This window comes from Chenopodium album, chromosome 2 (assembly GCF_948465745.1).
Source record: "Chenopodium album chromosome 2, dcCheAlbu1.1, whole genome shotgun sequence".
Classification (NCBI taxonomy): Eukaryota; Viridiplantae; Streptophyta; class Magnoliopsida; order Caryophyllales; family Amaranthaceae; genus Chenopodium; species Chenopodium album.
This window is the reverse complement of record NC_137835.1, coordinates 3,154,884-3,179,368: the sequence shown is the minus strand read 5'-3', so window position 1 is coordinate 3,179,368 and position 24,485 is coordinate 3,154,884. Positions and strand designations below refer to the sequence as shown.

The 24,485-nt window shown below is 30.6% G+C and overlaps 1 protein-coding gene across 1 annotated transcript; it reads left to right on the top strand.

Annotated features, from left to right (window-relative positions):
* The first annotated feature begins 9,159 nt into the window (after window positions 1-9,159).
* On the top strand, window positions 9,160-16,527 carry LOC145593055 (peroxisomal acyl-coenzyme A oxidase 1-like). The gene is made up of 14 exons (XM_081649565.1): window positions 9,160-9,434; window positions 9,956-10,064; window positions 10,196-10,257; window positions 10,427-10,636; window positions 10,842-10,929; window positions 11,045-11,207; window positions 12,274-12,469; window positions 13,030-13,227; window positions 13,629-13,760; window positions 14,533-14,653; window positions 14,840-14,950; window positions 15,215-15,284; window positions 15,757-15,940; window positions 16,015-16,527. The coding sequence occupies exons 1-14, from the start codon at window positions 9,285-9,287 to the stop codon at window positions 16,222-16,224; spliced, it is 2,004 nt and encodes a 667-aa protein (XP_081505691.1). The 5' UTR covers window positions 9,160-9,284; the 3' UTR covers window positions 16,225-16,527.
* Window positions 16,528-24,485: the final 7,958 nt, after the last annotated feature.

Here is a 24,485-nt window from a genome sequence, read left to right as displayed (position 1 = left end):
AATCATATGAGACGTATTGAAGACAGTGTGGAGCTCAGGGGATATTGAGGTACCAGTGAGTTAAGTGCAATAGACAATAGTAGAGGGTATAAAATTGAAGGATCCTTTGCCCAAATGCCAAAACGCAAATTATATGGTAAATTGAACTTCTAACCTTTTTTTTGGGGCAATCTTTAACTTTATTTTGATACAATTGTTTGCAGGAATGAAAGAGGAAATTGAATTATAAAATGAATACTGAAAATCATATAGTAGTATGTATGCAAAGGTAGGAGGTTCCACGGGAAAACTACTTAATTGCCAAGTTTGTAGGCATTGAAGAACCACAACAAGTTGAATTATGGCATACACGGTATACAGAGCGTGCATGGTTAATGGCCTGGGCTGAACTAGGAAAGAGGCAGACCCTAGATGCTAAGGCAATGAAGATGATGGTGGTGAAATCGGGCGTGAGATTTTTACTATCGTAGATATGAAAGTTACTAACTTACTACCTCCATTTTATAATAATTGCAACACTTTGACTTTTGCACTTTTAAAAAATCTCTACTAAGATTTAATTTTATGACTTTTAAGTAGTATATCCAAAATCTTTTGGGTAATCACTATTCCAAAGTTCTTGCTTGCATATGAAAAAGTTAACCATCAAAAAATTGTTTCATAAATATTGCTCAGGAGGGACATTTTGCAAACTTGAAAATAACCCATAACTTGTTCACTTACAAACGGACAAACGGTAGGTTACATCAATTTTATCCGACGACATTTAGTCGGCTCTTTTACGATCCTCTCTTATTCAAGTGAATATGAGATTGGTTGATCTTTCTACTTGAGTCAATGCATTCTTGACCTTGGATTGACTTTTTGTTTAACCTTTTTATACATGGAGTATCCTTCATTCCTTCTAGATTTTTTTTGTTTGTTTCTAAACGATGGTATAATATCATGACTATTTAATTGTACTATAAAAACGCTTGTACTTGTATAATTAATTTAAAATATGATTTAAGAGGTTTTTATCCTTGTTTCTAAATAATACCGAGTAAAACGTTAGTTGTACCAAAATTGTATTCTGCATATAATAGTATCTTATGTCATTTTAAAAACCATAATGATAAATTCAAGGGAGTGTTAAACATGTTAAAGGCATTGCGAGCCTGTTCTCATTTACTGAACTAAACTTATTAGAGCTGAAGTGAATTGAACTGAATATTTTATAAGAGAAGGAAATTAGGAACTGAAATTAACTGAACTTATTAGAGCTGAACTGAACTGAAAATAATTGTATGAGAACAGGCCTTGTGTTAATTATTAAAACAAGTCTTATAAGTCAAAAGTATCATGCATTATTTCAACATGTAACTCTATTTTTACGTAATTGATTATCATTTTGATGAGATAAGGCGCATGGTACATCCGAATTTTCGATAAAAGGCGGAATAAACATATAATTGTTTTGTAAAGAACATATAGCCGTTTTGTAAAGATTATATAATTGTTTTACAAAGAACATCCAGCTTTATGTTCTTTTTGTATATCTAAAGAACATTCATAATATTGATAAAGAACATGATAATATTAATAAAGAACATAATATCTCTTATGATGTTCTTTTACCACGTTAAATTTTTTTTCACTTTAAATTAGATATATGTTCTTTACAATTCTATACCAAGTTCTATTCTCTTTAACTAAATGTTTTTTTCACTTTAACTTGGGGGTTATTCACATTTATTGAACTGAACTAAACTAAACTGAATTGAAGTGATTGGAGCTGAACTGAACTGAACTGAATCGAGTGGAGCTGAACTGAATTAAATAGAGCTGAAATGAATATTTTATGAGAGAAAGAGATTAGGAGATGAAGTAAACTGAAATTAAGCTGAAGTGAACAGACCCTAAATGTTCTTTACATTTCTATACAATCTATCTTTCGGGGTTTTTTGATGAAATTTTCTTTGTGGAGGTGGATGTACCAAGCATGGTTTTGATAAAAGGCGGAATAAACATATAACTATTTTGTAAAGAACATATAGCTATTTTGTAAAGATCATATAACTGTTACAAAGAACATCCATCTTTATGTTCTTTTTGTATATCTAAAGAGCATTCATAATATTAATAAAGAACATGATAATATTATGTAATGAACATTATTTATATTCACCCACCATTATCTAAAGACAAAATTTAAAGAACATTTCACAGTAAACAATGATGTCACAAATAAAAATACAATACACTCACAATCAAATAACACGGAGATAAAGGATATTACTTCCTCTGTTTTTTTTAGTTGACATATTTGCCAAAGTATGTTTTTAACGATTAAGATCTCTAATTATCAACATTATAAAATTATAAAAAGTGGATATTAATACAATAGAAATTGAAATGATTCAAACAAGAACCCATATGAATATGTTTTATCGTATCTATAAACCACAAAAGCAAGTCAAAGAGTGTTGTGTGAATAGTATAAAAGTCAAACGATGTCAACTTAAAAAAAACGGAGGAAGAATTTATGTGTTCTTAATAAAATAGTGTCATGTTCATTGTTATTAATAGCTTTATGCTATTTTTTTTTTTTTTTTTTTTTTATATCTCTTATGATGTTCTTTTATCATGTTCATTATATTTTATATTTTAACAAAATGTAATTTCACTTTAGATATATGTTAATTACAATTCTATACCAAATTCTTTTCTCTTTAACTAAATGTTCTTTTCACTTTAACTTAAGGCTTGTTCACATTTACTGAGCTGAACTGAACTGATTGGATCTGAATTAAACATAAATGAACTGAACTGATTGGAGATGAACTGAATTGAACTAAATAGAGTTGAAATGAATATTTTATGAGAGAAGGGAATTAGGAGTTGAATTGAACAAAACAGAACTGAACTGATCTGGTTGGAGCTGAACTGAAATTAAACTAAAGTGAACAGACCCTAAATGTTCTTTACATTTCTATACAATGTCCTTTCCGTTTTTTTGAACGGATGTACCATGCGCATGGTACATCCGCCTCCATGAATCATTGATTGTCATTTTTATATTAATTTAACATTAACTAAAATACACAATAAATATCAAAACCTTTTAGATGAAGGGCAATGTGTTAGGATCCTGAATTGGTTTATACTTTGTAGTAGTAAAGCAATAAGCTCATACGAAGTTTTTTTTTCTCTAATACTCCACATTGTTTGACCTTGTTGCATAGTCATCACTCATATCTAGACACTCTAGATCTCATAGTTTAGGGCAAAACACAATTTTTATTTCTCTTAGAGATCTCTAGCCTAGCCTTACATACGAATACGAAAAAATAGAGTTGAATTATTGGTACTTGTTATTGGACAACCTAATTATGTATAATTCTTGGTAGAGTGTGTAATAAGTAAATAAAAGATCACAATCAATCTTTAGTCCTTCACTTATTGGAATACACGTCTGTTATTTTTTTCATTTCTGACGGTGGCTTTAACCTCTCAAAATTGTGTGGAGTAACTTAAATTATATTGTCTTGTCACTATATTACTACGAACTAATCATACTATAACGAACTCCGTGTAGGATTTTATGAGTTGTCAATTTATAGTTAACTTATTCTTTTATATTCTCCATCCGCCAAAAAAAATTATTATTATATTCTTAATATTGCCATGCACATGGTTATCATAACAGGATCTGATTGATTAATACTACTGTCCATTTATACTTAATTTTGTCTCCTATTTTTCACTTTTCATAAAAAAGTTCAAAACCAAGATACCATTATGTAAACCTCAAGAAGCTAAGTGATACCTCCATTTCTTAATGGCTAAACATTCAATTATAAAATTTACCAAGAAAAAACATCCTTGCATGGAAAATTAGGCTTAATTTTATTTATATATTCTCATATACATAGTATAATAAACATGGAGTGAATTTACATTATGTGTGAAAATAGGATCGGGATTTTTGGATGTCGTGGCTACTATACATAAAACATAATAGATGTGGGTATGACATCTATTAAGCAATCAATAGGAAGACAAGTATATTATGGAGTACTTAAATTAGTAGCTTGAGATGATTTTGTTCTCAAAGTAATTTCAATAATAAGTTGGAAATCTAAAACTAAGTTGTTTTATGTTTGTCGCTATTAAAGAACCTCTTAACTATATATTTTGTAAGAATGGTTAATTAATAACTTAATGTTACTTTTAAAGTCTTATTCAAAATCCATATAAAATCCAATATACGTGTAAAGTAGAATTTGCAAAATCAAGAAACTTATAAATTGCTAAAATTATCATAAATTTACAATCCACATCTATCAAATGTGACTGAAATCAAATAACGCAAGAAATAATGTATGACAAGTTGACAACTAAATCTTCGTATAACTTCAATTTATATATCTTTCATTAGGGAACCGTCCCATATATTGGATAATTTTGATTGGCCAAATGACTAGACAATAAACCCAAGTTGATCACATACAGTGTATGAAGTATAAGGACTTACTCACATAAGTCACGTCTTCATTGTCAAAAAAAGTTAATTATTTTTTTTTAACAAAAAAAGGCACAAACATTGATGTTTAAATTAGCCCTCTATAAATATGAGATGCTATTTTTGGAATATTATTGTTCTAAAATGCTTGCTTACTTGTTCACTTAATTTACTTAAAAGTTAAAACAGAACAGGGAAAGCTAACTGAGAAGAAGCCATTTAAGTTATTATATATTGCATAATTAGCCAACATAAGAGGTAATTACGTACTTAAGCTAAGTTTCATTGTAGTTTATATTTTTAGCACCTTCGTATTACAATTGCGAATTTGCATGACATATATTGTATGCCTATTGCATCTATCTGTATTGTATGTATGGAGATTTAATTTTGTCATAAAAGATTCCGATGTTGCAAAGGCTTAATTTAGAGAATCATGTCACATATATAATTATATGTACTACGTCGTACATCCTACATAAAATAAATTGCAATAAGTATATATATAAAAATATAAGTAACTAAATATATACTGTCTCTAGTTTATATCATTCGATTTTGTGCAAATAATAAATACGATGTATAATTTATTCACATACACCAGCCAGACAAACTATATTGTCTCAAATTAAACAAGTTACACAATTGATTATTGATTATACTTTAACTTGGGTTTGTAGCTTGTAATACATGCACATTATGGAGATGTGTAGAAAGAAGTTGACTAAAACAGACGTGAAGCACAAGATGTCAATGCCAATAAGATATCTGAGTCAGCTGGAGGAGAAGCAGTCGATAAACCTTAACAATCCACCACACAAAATTGAGTTTCAGGTGGTTGAAGACGATCAAAGTGACCGGGAATGGCGATTTGTATGCACCAGAAGAACTATAGGGTATAAGAAGCCTGCCATCGCCGGTCAGTGGCTTCAGTTTGTTAAATTCCATCATCTCCAAATTCACGATACAGTCATCTTCCTTCATAACAGCCCTAGTCATCATGGAGTTCCCTTTCGTATTCGATTCGAGAGGCAAGCACCATGATCATCACGGATGAACTGCCGCTAGCTCCTATCTTTTTCAAGGAGTCACTATTCCCATAATCCCATTGCTATATTACGTAGTACTTCGTATTTGTTTTGGGATGGAATGAAGTTGTTGTATATATGTGTAACTACGAGTATATATGAGAGTGAATGATATCTCAAGTGGTTAGAGCTTTCCTCCTGATTTCAGAAGATTCTGAGATCGGTTCTCATCCTCACCCTTTGTGGTTCTCTAAATAAAAATAAATAAATAAAAACTACGAGTATATCATTCGACTAATACTTGTATTTGTATAAACTAGTTTATTTCATTTTCATTCAAAAGTATGTATGTAGTGTGAATGTGTTATAAATCACTTTTATAAACTAGTGGATTTCACTTAATTGAAGTTGATTCCTCTTAATAAAAAATCTCACTTTTATAGATCCACTTGTAAGCAATGAAAGATGACGGTTAGGGCCTGTTCACATTTACTTAATTTCAGTTCAATTCAGTTTAGTACAACTCCAATCAGTTTAGCTCAGTTCAATAAATGTGAACCGACCTTTAATGAGTTAAAGAAATAAGAAATAATACACTAATTTTATCAATTGTAACAATTTGATGACTTTTATACTCGTTAATGCGTACTTCTGACCAATGACTATATATATATTTGATTACAATTAGGGAAAATCGTAAAAAGGCAATATAACTTGAATATATGTAATTATGTATTGATAATCAACAATATATTACATTGTTGTACCAATTCTTGTTTATAATGTAAAAAAAAAAAAAAAAAAAAAAAAAGCATAAATAGTCATTACTCATCATTAATACGAGTATATTCCAATTATAAAAATAACAACACCTAAAAAATAAAAAAATAATAAAAAAAAAAATTATGAAGAAAAAAAAGGTAAAAGTAGTCTATGTATTTAGATAATAGTTTTTATTTGTTTTTGTTTTTTTTAAACAAGTCTTTATTATTTGCTTTTGTTGATAAACAAACGAAGACTAAGAAACAAACAGAAAATCTTGCGTGGACCTGGTTCACAATAATATTATTGTGAACCTAAGGTTTATCCACACGTAACTGGCATTATATTCAACATAGTGACCCTTAATTTTAATATGATAACCTTATTTTTAACATAGTAACCTTTTTTAAAACTTGTGTGACCATTAATATTATCATGAACTTAAAGTACGAAATTATGTTTAATAATGACCTAATTTTAATATAGTGATCTTTATTATTCATATTGACCATTTGTATCAAAAAAAAAAAAAAAAAATTATTCATATTGACCATTATATTAAAAATATCATTAAAAAAATAACCTTTTATAGCTTTTAATGTCCCACTAACTTTTATTTCAACATAATAACCTTTATTTTAATATAATGACTTTTTTTTTTATTAACAAAACAATCATATTATCTCTAATGATAGTGGTCCACAATAAATTAGTGTGAACCAGGTCTATTTAAGAATTTGTAACAAAAAAGTACTCCATCTAAAAAGTACTCTGTAATACTTTGTAAAAAAAAAAAAAATAGAAAAATAGAGATGGATTAAAAGGAAGTTGCATGCATGACATTTTTTATTTTTTTTTAGAAAGAAAGTTGCATGACATATTGACAATGATGAACCATTAATGGAATATTGTCAATATACTTCCTTTTTTAGTTTTAAGTTGGAAATTTATCAACAATTTACGAGTAAATCGGTGTAATAAACGTTTATTTATTGTCAATTATTTTCATTTTTAGCTTCTTATATACAATCCTATACTATATATATATTTATTTACTTTAAGGGCACGGATGGATTTTTTGGGATAATCGCAAACAAGTTAAAAGTAATTAATTAGCAGTCTTGTTTTCAACAACATGCGCGCACTAACAAACATATCTCCTCTTACTTCTATATTTTCCACATCATTGAATTCACAACTCCTCGCATTTGTCAAAAAAAAAAAAAAAAAGAATTCACAACTCCTCCTCTGTTCACATAAAAGCAAAATTAAGTACTGCAAGAGTGCAAGATAGTTTTCCCACCATTAATATTTTAGCTACATTTTTTTTTTGAATAGATATTTTAGCTACATTTAAATTGTTTTTTTCTAGGTCTTTGTCTGACTTACTATTACATACTCAAAATTGTGCATATTTTATTACTGTACGAGTAAGTTATACACACTTCAAATTCATCAAGCACTCAGCTACTCAAGCCCTTTTAAACCCATTAGTGTAACTCTTAGGTTAAATTGTGTAACAATCATTATATTTACGAATGTTAGGGTTTTGAATGAATTAAGTATCTCATTGCCAATAGAATCATAAATATTCTGTGGAGAAAGAGGTATGGATTTATCAGTCGTACCGAGGCTAACATTAGGGCTATACTATTATTCATAACTGCCATAGATATAAATGTAGTCTTAATGTGACACATCAAAAATTGTTGATTGTTGGCAATAGAGGAAGAATGTTCAGATCATGCATATTTTACATTTATGATACAAGGGGAGGCCAGGGTGCATATAATTTACAATAATATATGGTACGAGGTAATCGAGATTACCAATGTATATATACAAAATAGAAAGAAAGAAGTAAGAAAGGATAGACTTGAAATAAAGGACTTAGAATTTAATTTAAGCTAGATTCGGAAATTAAACAAAGACGAAAGTGGAGATTAGTTAGTGAGTGAGACTAGTTTTATTGTGCGTGTATTTTATGAACAAGTGCTTTGACTATTTCTGGAATTTTTTATAATATGCATCTTTATTATAAAAAGAATAAATTTATTTGATTATATTAAGTGTCTTTTGCAAAATTTTCTAATAATTTTAATTAATCCATGTATAGAAATGATTATTTACTATAAACATTTGAAACTTATTACAAAGTACGGAGTATTTGTTTTAGTTCAATAAAATCAATAAGTATTTCAATTTCTTTGTCCCAAGTATATCACACAATGGTTTCACACTATAATTTTAACAATTTCCATGAACTAACCCTTAGAATATATATAATATTTTTTATTTTTTTATTTTTTTATTTTTTTTGAAAGGAGAATATATATACATTTGAGGTACACTAATACTAATTTGAATCATGGTCATCCATGATAGAATAAAATTTTGGTGGTGATATTCTCATATCAATCTATTTATTTATTTTAAAATCAACAAGTGTAAATTATCAACAAATAAATTTTTATTACTTCCTCCGTTTTTATTTAGTTGACGCGTTTGATTTAGGCACATACTCCGTATATTAAGGAGAGGAGAGAGAGTGAGAGAGAGTGAAAAAACAAGTGGAGTAGCTTATAAACGAAAAAAACTTTTGAAAAAGAAATACGTATCAACTAAAAAGAAACGGATGTAGTACTCCATAAGTTCATAGCTTTTAGACATATACTTTTTTAAACAGTATAGTATCACGTGTAAATTATTTGACCTTGAATATTGTCAAAAAATAATAATTTAAAAATAGACATCTATTCCAATCCAATTAAAGATAATGTCATGATATAATTAGTAGTAGTACTAGAACCAACTTTATTTATTTAGGAGGTCCACCGCATCAGCCACCAACCCTGCCCATCTTCAACCTCTTTTACTTGTTTTAATTTCTCACAAACTCTTTATATCTTCTCCCTACATTTTTCTCTCTTCTTTCGATAATTATCAGATATTTTCGCAATTTAGGGTTTCGTTGAATTGAAGATCCAACAATGGAGGATTTAGAAGGTGGTGTTGATTATCTTGCTGATGAAAGGAAGAAGGCTCAATTTGATCTTAATGCAATGAAGATCTTATGGGCTGGTAATCAACATCAATTTCAAATTGCTGATCGTATGGCTCGTCTTGTTGCTAGTGATCCTGTATGTTTTTCTCTCTCTTCAATTTTTTGATTAATTTAAGAAACAAGCTGATTTTTTTTGGAATTTTGATATTTTTGCTTTGTATTCATCGAAATTTTGATTTCTGTACTTAAATAATTGTATTTTGTTTATATATATTTTTTTGTTTGGAATTACATCATATATGTTTTATCTCTATTGGTGAATTTGTAATTTTTTTGAATTTTTGAGTGATAAAAACTAATGGAATGTTTGATCAATTTAGATGAATAGGAGTAGAAATTTGGAAACTAAAGTTGCATTTTAAAGCTGAAGTAATGGCATAAATTTGCAATATGTGGTCGGTGTAGCCTTGAATTAGGTACTAAACGATTTGTTTTGATTGTATATTGAGTTAACAGTTGATTATAAATATGTTTAGCAAAGATACATTGTTAGTATATGTGACAGCTATGTCAAAATTGCTGGCGAATCGACGAGGCTAATGGTTGCCAATACAGTATAGTATATGATGGTGAGCTCTGTCTTGTTTGGTTTTGCAGGAATTTAAGAAGGATGATAGGGTTAGGCTAGAAAGGAAGGAGTTGTTTAAGAACACACTAAGAAAAGCGAATCATGCTTGGAAGAGGATTATTGAACTAAAATTGTCTGGTACGTTTCGGGTCGTGTTTGCTAGTTGCAATAATATGCACTGTATTTTTAATTATTTTTTTTTTTGTTTCCGGTAGACTTGATAGCTATATTGTTATAGTTAAGAAGTTAATATGTTGTTACTATTGCAGAAGAGGAAGCTAGTCAATTGAGGTTCTTTGTTGATGAGCCTGCTTATACAGATCTTCATTGGGTAAAATTTTCAACTGCTTTTTTGGTGATGATATTCTTTTTGGTTCTTGTGTGGTTATGCTTGCTTACGTTTATGTTTAGAGCTATATTGTACCTTTTCTTTTTCAATTTAGATTGTTTGATTATTTAAATTCTGCTAACAATATTCTTTTGATGAATTTTATGCCCAGGGTATGTTTGTTCCTGCTATCAAAGGACAAGGTACAGAGGAGCAGCAGCGCAAGTGGCTCCCATTGGCTTATAGGATGCAAATTATAGGGTGTTATGCTCAAACTGAACTTGGTCATGGCTCCAATGTTCAAGGGCTTGAGACCACTGCAACATTTGATCCCGAGACGGATGAATTTGTGATTCATAGTCCAACGTTGACATCTAGCAAAGTTAGTGAATAATTTTGCCCAATATTTGAATCTTTTTTCATTCCATATTTTCTTAAACTTTAAGGATTGTCAAATCTCTGTATGGTTTCTCAAAATCTGGAAAACTTCCAATTGGAATTTGGATGATTGAACTAATTACAGAGTTCTGCTAATCCAATCTTTAGGCTGAAAATTTATGAATTTGGTGCTTTTGCTAACTTTGCAGTGGTGGCCTGGTGGCTTGGGAAAAATCTCCACACATGCAGTTGTTTATGCTCGCTTAATGACAGATGGGAAGGAACATGGGGTTCATGGTAACTATCAGACGAGAGTAACCCTCTCACTTGTTTTTGTTAATGCATTTCATGGCCATAACAGTTTTTGTTATGCCAATGATATTTACCTTGTTCAAGTTTTTTGTCCTTCAAGGTTTCATTGTACAACTGCGAAGCTTGGAGGATCACTTGCCCTTGCCCGGTATCACTGTTGGTGATATTGGGATGAAGTTTGGAAATGGAGCTTATAACACAATGGACAATGGAGTCTTGCGTTTTGACAATGTGCGCATTCCTAGAGATCAAATGCTCATGCGGTTCGTTCTTGGCTTTTCAAATTTATCCTTTTTTGTGCCTTACTAACACTTTTTTTTATTGATACAAGTATAATTTTTTTTATTCCCATTTATATTAGTCTTTATGATGATACTTCCAAAGTTAGCTGATTATTTTCATGGTACCTTATTTGAAGTAATATAACTTTAAAAATTAATTTCTGTGCCACCCTGGTGATATATTGCGGACTTTTTCTTTGTTATGCAGACATGATTGTACATTTGATTGTAACTGATGTGGTTGAACGTTAATTAGCTAGTTGGTGAAGCAATAGCTTCTTGTTTGGATGGGATAAAATTTAAATAGGAGTAAAAGTAAAAAAAATAAATAAATGAATAAAATAGAAAAAAAAAATATAAAAAAAAAACCCTCAAGGGCCTCAACTATTATTAATTTCCCTTTTCACCAAGATATGTCTTGAATTTGCTTAATTTTTAGCTTCTTGATCCCTTAGGGATCTTAACATCTAAGTTTAAATTTGGGAGACCTTTCAAGTTCCAATCCTGGATTTTATGATAAAAAGTCCACGATTAAGCTTCATTGGACCTCTCCTGAGAAAGAGTTATGCAATAAAAATTTTGGATGATATGAGATGGAAGCTTGCAGCATTTTGTGTGGGTTTTGGAGTTGTAATTAGATATGGATTTTTGTGGTCTATGGGCAATGCAAATAAGAATATTTTGGTAATGGATGAAAAATATATTGATTGAGAATTTGAGTGCTTCCAGGATAAGAGAGAGAAACAAGTTTGTTATTTAAGATTTAGCTTTTCAAAGGAAGATGCTGATAAAAAAAAATGTGAATGCCATACTCATTTTTATAATGACATTTTGTATAATGACATTCTGTATGTCACTTGTGTAAATTCCAAATTGAATCTCAATGATTTTGACTGGTTTGATTTTAGAAAAGGGCCTTATGTTTTGAGTTATTTCCAAGTTATACGCCTGTAAGGATGATATGATAGTGAATTAACAACAGCTAAGAAATTTTGGGTTGCATGTAATGCTGGTTTTGCTATTCTGATTCTGCTTTGCATGGCCCCAGTGTGTTGCAGGTGACAAGGGAAGGAAATGTTGTGAAGTCTGATGTCCCTCGGCAATTAATTTATGGTACCATGGTTTATGTTCGGCAAACAATTGTGTATGATGCTTCACGGGCTCTATCAAAAGCAGTTTGTATCGCCACAAGGTATAGTGCTGTTCGTCGACAATTTGGATCTCAGAATGGACGTGAGACTCAGGTATTATGAGATACATGACAGTCAAACATCGGAATTTTTTTTTTTCCTTTTTTCCCCTGTATGAGGCTTTTCTGTAAAGACTTTTTTAAAAATTAAATTTACAGAGAATGTGTCCTTTTTTTTTTATATAGTAATTCTCCTAGTTCTTTTTTAAGTGAGCTACCGTAGAAGATTTTTTATATTTTGGGTTTACTTTTTTGTTGTTGGGTTTGATATTGCTGGTCGAGATTAAGTTAACTCTGAACTCTTTAAAGTGAAAGTGGGCCTTGTAGAAAATGTTAATTGATGACCCAATAGACCTATGTTACTCGGACTCTTTCATTACCTCACGTGTCCGTGTCGACACGACACGTGTCGGACACCGACACCGACACCGACCCCGACACTTGGACACTTCATTTTTAACTAAAAACACAATTTTTATTAAGAAAATGGGCGAGTCCGATGCTTGGACACCCGTGTCTAATTTGACACTTCATTCGAGTCCAAGTAACATAGCATAGACATTTTTTTTGTTTTGCTTGTTACATAAAATCATACGCATGCTTTGTTCATTGTAGGTTATTGATTACAAAACCCAGCAGAGTAGGCTCTTTCCTTTGCTGGCTACAGCTTATGCTTTTAGAATTGTTGGAGATTGGCTGAAATGGCTCTACACCGACGTGACTGAGAGATTGCGAGCCAATGATTTCTCTACACTGCCTGAGGCCCATGCTTGCACTGCAGGATTGAAGTCCTTGACAACATCAGTAACTGCTGTATGTGTTAATCTGTGTATTTTAAATTTTATCCAGTGTTAATGGTAACATCACTAACATATGAATATATGATCTGTCCTTTACTGCTTAGTTGCTGCATCCTGCATGTCTTTGTGCAATTATACTTTCTTTCGAATTTTGCTGTAGAAGTATTGATAATTTTAGGAAACTTTAGCTGTAAAATCAAGAACTGGACTTTGCAGTTGAGTTTTTTAAGCATAGATCACAAACCTTGCTTTCATTCTGATATTGAATCTGTTATTTTTGCATCACTGCATATTCAGATATTGAATTTGTTTTGAAACCCTGTTGAAACTACTTTCAGCTATCAGTATATTATGGACAAACCCTTGCTGATTATAATTTGTTGATTCTCTTCATATGCATTTTTTTTTATACAGGATGCTATTGAAGAATGCAGAAAACTATGTGGAGGGCATGGCTATCTCTGTAGCAGTGGGCTCCCTGAGTTATTTGCTGTCTATGTTCCTGCTTGTACTTATGAAGGTGACAATGTTGTTTTGCTTTTGCAGGTAAGGATCTCTCTCTCTCTCTCTCTCTCCCCTCCCCCCCCCCCCCCCCCCCCCTCTCTCTCTCTTCTCCCCTCTGCTTTATTTTACATGATGATATCTCATTTGCAGAAGTTTAAGGATGTAATAGAAAATAAAGCTCAGATAATCTTCATGATCAAGCTTTAATACGGAAATAATCTGTCAATTTTTACTCTCAAATCTCAAGATGGAAAATATTGAAACATTTTTACTTGGCTTTGTCTTCTCGGCTCTTTTCAAATAATTTGAGGCATATCTGATGGAAATGCATCATGTAAAATGGGACAGAGGAAGTAATAGTTTGATTGAATTAGGGGTTCCTTGGGAATTATGTTATCTTTTGACATTTTTAATACATTTATATGATAGGTACAAAAAAAAATCAATAATGAACCACTTGTATTATATCGATACAGGTATCGGCTTGATTTTTTTTTACTGTGTATAAGTTGCGTATAACAAGCCTCTGTGTAGGTATTATGGTAGTGTTTACAATCATATTGATGTTGAGGTACTGGCGGGTCTGGTGGTTGCAGTAGTTACCTTCTGCTGTGCTTGTTAACACAAAGTCTTCACCTATTTGATTGTTAATTGGTTACCAACGTAGATTGCTTATTAGCCTTTCCTAAACTGGGCGAAAGAAAATGAGTGAAGAATTTCATGTTGCTTTAAAATCTATGGGCTTGGAGTTACCAAATAGGAATTACTTTTTGTAATGTTGATTTGACATCTTTTTATTTTACCCTTCCTGCAGGTTGCTCGTATTCTCATGAAAACTGTATCTCAACTCGGATCTGGTAAACCTCCAGTTGGAACGATGGAATACATGGGGAGGGCAGAACATCTGTTGCAATCCCATTGTAGCGCTCAGAAAGGTTTGATGTTCATATTTGATCTTACACTCAACTCAAGTTCATTTGCTGCAATTCAGTAATGTCTTTGGAAATCTGACCAATTTAGCAAATTTATGTGCTCATTTCATATGGTTTGATGATTCTATTTTATGAGATCACTGTCTTGCTGATTTTTTGATGGCTGTTTAAAATTTTGTTGTCATGCAGCTGAAGATTGGCTGAACCCTGATGTTGTATTAGAGGCTTTTGAAGCACGATCAGTTCGAATGTCTGTTGCCTGTGCTAAAAATTTAAGCCAATTTTCCAACCCAGAAGAAGGTAATTCATCAATAGTGGACTAGGCATTTTTACTTGTGTTTGTCAGGGAATCATGGAAGGTTGTTTGGGTATTGAGAAATTTTAATGTGTGAACTACTGACCTTTTGTGGTTTTATTATTCTTTGTTTACCTTCTATGTGGCAACTTTCAGGCATGATAAATTTGGGGGACACCTAACCTTTTAACACCTTTTTAAAAAAAAAAAAATCATTTAACTGAATACGAAGTACATCATTTTAATTTACCATAATCTTTTTCTTTCAGGCTTTCTAGAACTCTCAGCTGATCTTGTAGGAGCTTCTGTGGCTCACTGCCAGCTTATAGTGGTTTCGAAGTAAGCAAACCATCCTCATCTTCTTCCGAGTCCTCTCATATTGTAACTGTAATAATATCTTTTTATATTTATTTATTCTAGAATAGCAAGACCATCATAATCGGTTGTCTCTGGGTAGTAGTGAACTAGCGATGATATAATAGCATTAACTATCACAACTATCTTCTTTTTGAACTTAAGTTGATATATCTCTAATACCTCTGTGGGATCTGTCCCTCAGCATTGCTATCATGTATATGAAGCAATGGCTAAAAAATATACTCTACAATCATAAATGTCAAGCTAATATATGCAATGAATGGTGCATATATGGGCAGATGGTAGGGTAATATGTAAATTTGGTTTGAGAGAACATGAATGAGACCCCATTTGTGAGATAATTTTAAGCGCTTGAGAGTTAAAAGTGTTTTTGAAAAATGCTTTCTTTGATAAGTTTCATATTGATTCTTCTCACTTTATTTCTCACTGTAAGGTTTATTGAGAAATTGAAACAAGACATACCTGGGGAAGGAGTGAAAGAACAGTTGCAAGCACTTTGTGGTATCTATGCACTTTCAATCATGGGGAAGCATCTGGGGGATTTCCTGTCCACTGGTTGCATCAAACCTAAGCAAGCTTCCCTTGCAAATGATCTCCTCAGATCGTTATTTTCCAAGGTATTTGATACATTTTGTATTCAAGCTGTATCACTTGTCTATCTGCTAACATCCATGGCTGGTTGGCTTCACAGGTGCGTCCAAATGCAATTGCTCTTGTTGATGCATTCAACTACACAGATCACTTCCTTGGTTCAGTCTTGGGGCGGTATGATGGGAACGTGTATCCTAAGCTCTATGAAGAAGCTTGGAAGGATCCTTTCAATGAATCAGCTGTCCCTGAAGGTTTCCACGAGTATGTTCGGCCTATTTTGAAGCGACAGGTCCGGAGTTCCCGACTCTAAAATGGATCATATGTTGTTGTATGTGAAAATTAAAGGTCAAGCATTGGGTAATAAAGTTCCTGGATAACAAAGAAAAAGGAACATACTAGAAAAGGGGAAAGGTGCTGCAATATATTGACATGTTGCTTATTCTAATTTGTTGCTTAGACAGTCCAAATTACATGTAGTTAAATTTATAAAGAGATATTTGGCTCTCATGTTCTTGGCAAACTCTTCTATGAGATGGTATCGAGATAATTGTAAAACATGGAATGACATTGCATCTTTCCCTTATTGTAAGGGTTATTTTAGACTCTTTCAACATCTAAATGTCCTGTTTTTTTTTTACATTTAGTCCCAACTCTCTAGTGTTAGTTTTCTGACCAATTAAAGACCATCAAACTATTACAGGCTTGTAACTTAACATAACAATCACATCTACTACGTAGATAAGATCCATCAGCCAATCATTCCTTGAATTTCTTTACTCTCTCTAACCCTCCAAGCAATCATTCTCTAGCCCCCTCGGTAGTTGCATTGCATTGCAGCGTCATTTCGAGCCCAAACGTCATCACTTTTGCCTTTGTTACACTGGCTCTCTACTCGTACTGCTTACTCGTCCAGCTGAGTCTGCCCACAACTCAGTACCCATGTAGTCTTTAATCACTGCCTCCATACTACATGAACTTTCAAGGCTCAGACTTTTCTGATTACAAAGGAATGCCATGCCACATACGTCGTTCTGCCTTCTACTCCTCAGTCCTCACAGCCTGTAATCAAACTTCCCTTGCTTCCCTCTACGCGACAATCATCGAACAGCATCAGCCCCCACTTCTGCAGGATGATGAGCAATGCTCCCTCGGATGACATTATTATATCATGCTATTACTTATGACAATCTTAAAAAGCAAACATACGGTTCTAGTTTTCATATTGGTTTGAACAATTGTTGCTTAGGATTTCCTCCGTTGAGTCATATATTCGCAATTGGCCCATAATTTGGAACGACCCAATCATATTATTAGTGACCTTGTGCAGTTGTGCTATTATTTGTAACTAGCTTGAAAGGCAAGATTACCGTTCTGGTTTTCACGTTGGTGAGATTAGTCTGAATAAGGCCCTGTTCTTTTGAGCTTCTGGGCAAAGCAGAGCAGAGCAGAGCAGAGCAGAGCAGATTTCATTATTATTATTATTATTATTATTATTATTATTATTATTATTATTATTATAAAATTAAAAAAAAAACCTACAAATTCAATCAATTTACAAGAAATTGGTAGGGAGCCGAGATACAATCTGGGCTCCCACCCCTCTAGCTATAGCGAACCCGATCCTACTGAAGATGTGAGCAGCTGCACGAGCACCAATATCCTGAGTCTTAGAGAACGCCTGAACCCGCTTCAGCAACGCAATAGCATCCTTGTCTAATTCCCCTAATGAAGAAAAGGAGAAAGGAAGAAAACCATAACCATTAGCCCTGCAACGTGCCCCATACTTGTCCCGCTTCCGCTGAGCCGCCGCCGACACAACACGGCCAGGAACGAAGTCAGACAACCCCGAATGTGTCAAAGGTGAAGACCCCGTCAAGTCGACACATACATCACGTCCTCTATCCCAGGAATAAAGCAACACATCTGCTGGTCGTAGCGCCCCCTCGTTCCCACCAGTCAACCCAACGTTGTTATTATTATTATTATTATTATTATTATTATTATTATTATTATTATTATTATTATTATTAGTATTACTACTACTACTATTACTATTACTATTATTATTATTAAATAATAATAATAATAATAATAATAATTATTATTATTATTATTATATTAATTTTAATTATGATTATTATTATTAAATATTATTTAATTATTATTATTATTAAAAATTAATAATTAGTATTATCTTTAAATATTAGTTATTATCTTAATATTAATTGTTATTATAAAAATCAATTATTGTTATTATAATTAATTTTATAAGTTATAAGTATTATTATTACTATTAGTATAATAACTATTATTATTATTAAATATTAATTATTATTATTATTAATATTATTATTATTAATTATTGTTAATAATATTATTATTAATATTATTATTATTAATTATTAATAATTTACTATCATTATTAAATATTAAAATTAATTATTATTATTTTTATTAAATATCAATAATTAATTGTTGTTATTATTATTATTAAATATTAATTATTTATTATTATTCTTATTAAATATTAATTATTATTATTAAATATTAATTATTTATCATTATTATTAAATATTAATATTATTATAATAATTCAACATTAAGTATTAATTTTAAGTAGAGCAGAGCAGAGCAGGGCAGAGCAGAGCAGAGCAAAGCAGATTTCAACAGAGCAGGGCAGAGCAGAGCAAAGCAAAGCAGCTCTAAAGAACGGGGCCTAACCTTGCTAATACATATCACGTAGGACTTCCCTCTTTTTTTTATGGTTAAATTAAATCTATTTATTTCTCTTTGAACATATTTCATATTAGTATACCCATTAAGCTCCATTTAGACCCGTTCAAGCTCGAACTTAAACTCGAAATGCAAACGAGTACGTTCGTGAACAAAGCTCGAACAAGCCAAATTTTTAATGAGCCTAGCTCGAACATGATCTTTAAAAGCTTGTTCAAGCTCGAGATAGTTCAAACATAAATAGTTCTTATCAAGCTTAGTTCGAACAGACTAAAACTCGGCTCGGCCCGAATCGTTTACAGCCCTATGTAACCATAGTACTTGAGGGGCAAAATAAATGCTCTTCACGCGGAATGAATTTATTATTTTAATCTAAATGAGGAAATCAACTCAATTTTAGTAATGATCACCTACATATTTTTGTTTAAAATATAAAATATTCACTTCATGTGGAAATTAATGATACAAAAACACTGCATTTTGTCAATTATCAAAAGTTAAGGGTCAGTGGTCACTGTTCACAGGAATTCATCGTGCAACAAGAATTATTATACTATCAATCAATATAATTGTCGTTCTTCTCATTTTAGTTGGTAGATGTCAAGTATATTGTAATACTCCGTATAAACGTAACTGTATCCACTTATACAAGTCATACAACTAATTTCAAATATTTATATTAAGCATGTGATTCCGTCATATTATAGATTAGTATGAACTATGAAGCGTCATTAATTACCACGTCAGAGGCAATACTATTAACTACTCTGTAATACTAACTACTCGTGTGTGTATATATATATATATATATATATATATATATATATATATATATATATATATATATATATATATATATATATATATATATATATATATATATATATATATATCACATAATAAAGAGAAATAGGCCATTAATTTAAAGACAAAATGAGTTTTTTTTTTTTTTAAAAAAAACATTTTTTATACGGAATGCATATCTTATTTGAGAATACTGAAAGCTTACAAAGAACATTAGAACTATATTGTATACACTTAGGGCCTGTTCATATTTATTAAACTGAGCTGAACTGAACTGAAATAAAATTAAGTAAATGTGAACATGCCTTATAAAAAGTACTTCAAAAACGAGTACGAGAATCGATCCCAAGATATCCTAAAATCGGGAGGAAACTCTAACCACTTGAGTTATCCTCACTCAGTCACTCTCAAAGTACTATGACTTCATATTAAACAAATTTCGTGTAATACATATTAAACAAATTTCATGTACTTCTTACTTCATATTAAACAAATTTCATGTACTTCATATTAAACAAGTTTCATGTACTTTCGTACTTCATATTAAACAAATTTCATGTATAAATTTACTCTCATGACCATTTGAGTACCCTTCAAGTATGTATATAACCAATCATCATCAAAAGTTTTGGCATATCATTGTTCACCTTCGGCTTCTACACGACTCAATTTCACAATTCCATCGTGCAACACACATTACTACAAAGTATTTCAATTGTTAATTAACATAACATAAAAGGAGTTACAAATAGTTACCATAAAATGGTAAGGTCCATTGACTTTCCTTTTCTAAAAGCAATCATTAGAACCCGAGATTAAGATTTTCTAAATATCACCCACAAATTAACGCAGTGCTTCTTTTTATTTGAGCAGAATCTTGTAAAGCTAAATTTAAACAAACACAAAGTATCCAATGCCATAATTTTTTTTTTTACACTATTGTGAAGAAAATAAAGAGAACACTTTTTGATTTTTTGTTTTTTTTATCTAAAATAGTTTTTGTGAGATAAATATAATATAGTCGGAGTGGAATATTACTTGCTAAGGCGATAGATTGACGGTTAATCTCACTCTAATAAGTGGAATATTATTTGTTGAGGCGGTAGATTGGCAACTAATATTTCCTCTAATACTTTTTATTTTTTATCTGAAATATTTTTGTAAGACAAATATAGTCATAGTGGAATGAACATAGCGAATCCAAGGAGAGTAAGATTTGTTCAAGGGAGAAGGGTGCTTCCATGCTACTCGACAAGGAATTGCAAAATTTCTCTATAGGGGAGTTGTACGCTATGTTAAATCGTTTATTTTTTGTCTTTTATTATCGAGGCTTGCCACTCTTTTGTGGACTTCGCACCCGCACACAGCTTGCACCCAAAAAAAAAAAAAAACTTTTTTTACTAGGGTAGGGGGGAAAAAAGCTTCATGCACAATATAATTTCTTTTTTGAGCTCATAAAGTGCATTAAGAAGTGAAATTAAACACAATAGTAGTCAACTGATCAATTATTATTAGCACTAATCTGCATTTGAGAATTAATGACATTATGACAAGTTGTTTAAGTTATATTGGACAAATTAGTAATAAAGACAAGATAATGTGTTTCCCATGAAAGGCTCCACAAAACCACGTAAATACATTCATGAGTTTGATTAGACCCTAAATATGTCTTATTATTTGAAAATGGGGCCATACATACGAAAGATTGCACTTAAAAAGAAGTAGCAGTTGCATACATATTGTGAATTAATGAATCACCTTTGTCATATCAAGTTCTACTAACAATAAAAATATGAATATACTAATAATTCTAGCTAATATGACACTATACAACTCACTATTGTTATTATAATTGGTCTTTTTTCTATGATATTATTGGTCAATGTCTCTTCAACAATTTGATAATAGCACACCTAATACATTAAAAAAAATTAAAATTGCTATACTATTAGCAGCCATAACTAACTAACTAACTAATTATGATACTTTTTGTTTTTAAAAGACTTATTGGTAACAAACCGTATTATATTTATTAAGTGTTTTCGCAGACACATGGTCTTTTGTTTATAATATATTGGCTAATTGGCTATAAATAATATGAATTAAACTTGAAATTGATGATATAATTGTCCACACTTTTTAACACTTTTTATTTATTCTTATATGACCCTCCAAAAATTTGATATTATTGTTATTGAACTGAACTTATTTTTACTGACCTGAACTTATTTTTGTTGAACTAAAATTAATTTTACTAAACTAAATTTTTTTTTACTGAATATTATTTTTTTTAAGGTGATATGAACAGGATCTAATTGAAGTAGGGATGATAACAAGCGGATGAATTTAATTCGGGATAATTTTGTCAAAGTAAGAGATATGCACATACTATTATTCTTGTATTTATTCGGTTATTGTAAAATGGCATTAGGTGCTAATAATTTTTTAAAGTGTGGCAATGTAGAAAACTTAATTAGTTCGTTATTTTTGCTGATCTTCTATGAATAAAGGCATTATTTAAAACCGAGTTCCTATATGCATGTTTCTAACTTTTCCATGACACTGCTAGTCGATCATGTACGTCTTTTTCAAAATTTGATAAATACACCTAACATATATAAGAATATTGGTTATATATATATATGTCATAGTATCCATAACTAAGTACTGTTATGATCTTTGATTAATTATAAAAAGACAATACAAGAACTAACTAGTTATTAAAATCTTTATTATACAATAGTTATTGATTATCATCGTACTATACTTATTATTAGGTGTATTAATACACGGTCTGATGTTTATAATTTTCATGTTTTCTTATGACTATATGAGGATATATATATATATATATATATATAGTTGTTGCTGTTGCCTTTTTAACACTTTGAATTATTTAATTGGATTAGGTTGCCCTATAATTATTTTTAAGATAATGAGTATGAATAGAATTTGCACACGTTATATGTGCACATAGTTCTACGAAATTTTCTGACTACACGTTATATGTGTACGATTTTTTACTTCCTCCATTTCAAAATAACCGAGGTGTTAGAACTTTTTTTTCACTATTTACATACTTCCTTCGTTTCTTCGTTCTTTTTTATTGCACCATGACATGAAGGATTTCATGCTTGCTAAAGTATTATTTTAGCTATTAAAATCTTCAATTATACTTTTGTACATAAAAATTATAAAAAAAAAATTGATATTTAAAAAGTAGATTTCAAGACAAATCTAACTAGATTTCATATGACTATGTTTATCTGATCTAATGGATAAATCACAAATAATGGTCAAAGAAGATTAAATAAATATATATTGTAAAAATGTTTATGGTGCAATAAAAGAAAAACCGAGGAGATATTAACTTTGACCAGGGCCGTCTTGGAAGTTTATGGGGCTCAGAGCGAAAACTTAAAAAAGGTCTACCTCTAAACATTATATTTATCATTTATGAACATATTAATCCCCTTATATTACGTATTATTGTTGAATTTTTAACTCGATTTTTTAATTAATTATTTGTATCACCATATTGAAATTTGGTAATGTGCCACAAAATTTGAGATGGGGTAAATAGAAAAGGAAATAATAAAAATTATTGACATGCTTATGAGAATTATTAGGAAAAAAAATTATAGATAAATACTTATATTTTATTTATTATTCATTTATTAAAAACTTTTTTTAATTTTTTTTTATTTTTAATTTTTTTTTTTTTTTTTTTTTTTATAGAGGAGGCACTAAAGGAGGGCCCTAAATGATCGCTCAAGCTGCTCCTCCTTATAGCTGGCTCTGACTTTGACTATAATTTTTTACTAATGTAATAAAAACATATTTTGTCATAAAATAGATTGTTAGAAAATTATTAATATAAAGTTTCATCATAATATAACTTTTATTATAATCTTCATTAATATTTAATTATATAGGAATAAGGTTAAATTAGTGCTCGATATATGTAGAAAAATTGACTATGTGAGTTATTTTGGAACAGGAGAAATAATAGATTATAGGATTATAGAATCATTATTTGATACGGAGTAGTAAGCTCCTATCTATGTGCTTGTCTCAGTTAATCTGGTTGTCTTAGAAATGATTATGTTCATAAATACTTTGACGAAAGCCAAAACATAAAAGCTAATTAAATAGCGAAAGCAACTTAATCATTGCTATGCTAGAATTACCTTTTTTTTTTTTTTCTTTATTCTTTTTTTTTTCACTCCTTTTTCTAATAACAAACGAGTGTACATTTTACTACTTTTGACAACACATAGCCTTGTAGGACAAGGTACTGTACTCCATAGTAACTATTGCTACGATTAGTAAATGATTATGAGCAACGAACATTGGTGATCAATAGGCGGCCTCCACGTAATCGCAAAGTCACAAACAACATGATTATTATAATATTTGTTTTTTCTCGCTTTTAAAACCTCATTACAACATCTTTTATTTATTTTTTAAATTTAAAGAGAACAAATTATTTCGCAAGGTTTATATATGATAATAATCATAGACGTAACATTGATATTAAGATGTTAACAACCTAGTAAATTGCTTAATAATACAATTTAACTATCTAATTATTAGAATATAATTAATCGCACGAGGTTAGCAAAATCATGTAACAATATAAAATTATATATGCTTTATAAATGAGATCTAGATTGATTATACAAGTAGTTAATAGAACAGAGGACTAAGACCAACTAACAAGGAACCTGTTAAAAATAATGTCAATGCCATATAATTTTTCACATTAATTTAAATAATACTACAAATCAAGATGGGTCCCTTTATAAACACACAAGAAAAAGGGTAAAAAAAATAAAGAGAGTGGGAGATGGGGCAAAGCTAGGAAAGAGCCGAATTAGTGTCAATACTAGTTCTACCACTTTTGTCTTTTGGCTCTTCTTCCTATAAATATACCCCATTTACTCTTTATTCCTCGAGAAGCTACTATATTACTTATGTTTAGTTAGTCACATATATATAGTATATATATTCACATAATAATAAGATCTAAAA

Excerpts from the sequence above, each read along its gene's own strand:
- LOC145593055 (XM_081649565.1), top strand. The coding sequence starts at position 9,285 with ATGGAGGATTTAGAAGGTGGTGTTGATTATCTTGCTGATGAAAGGAAG. Across the intron at positions 14,951-15,214 it reads ATTTTCCAACCCAGAAGAAG|GCTTTCTAGAACTCTCAGCT; the intron begins GTAATTCATCAA and ends TTTTTCTTTCAG. Across the intron at positions 15,285-15,756 it reads CAGCTTATAGTGGTTTCGAA|GTTTATTGAGAAATTGAAAC; the intron begins GTAAGCAAACCA and ends TCTCACTGTAAG.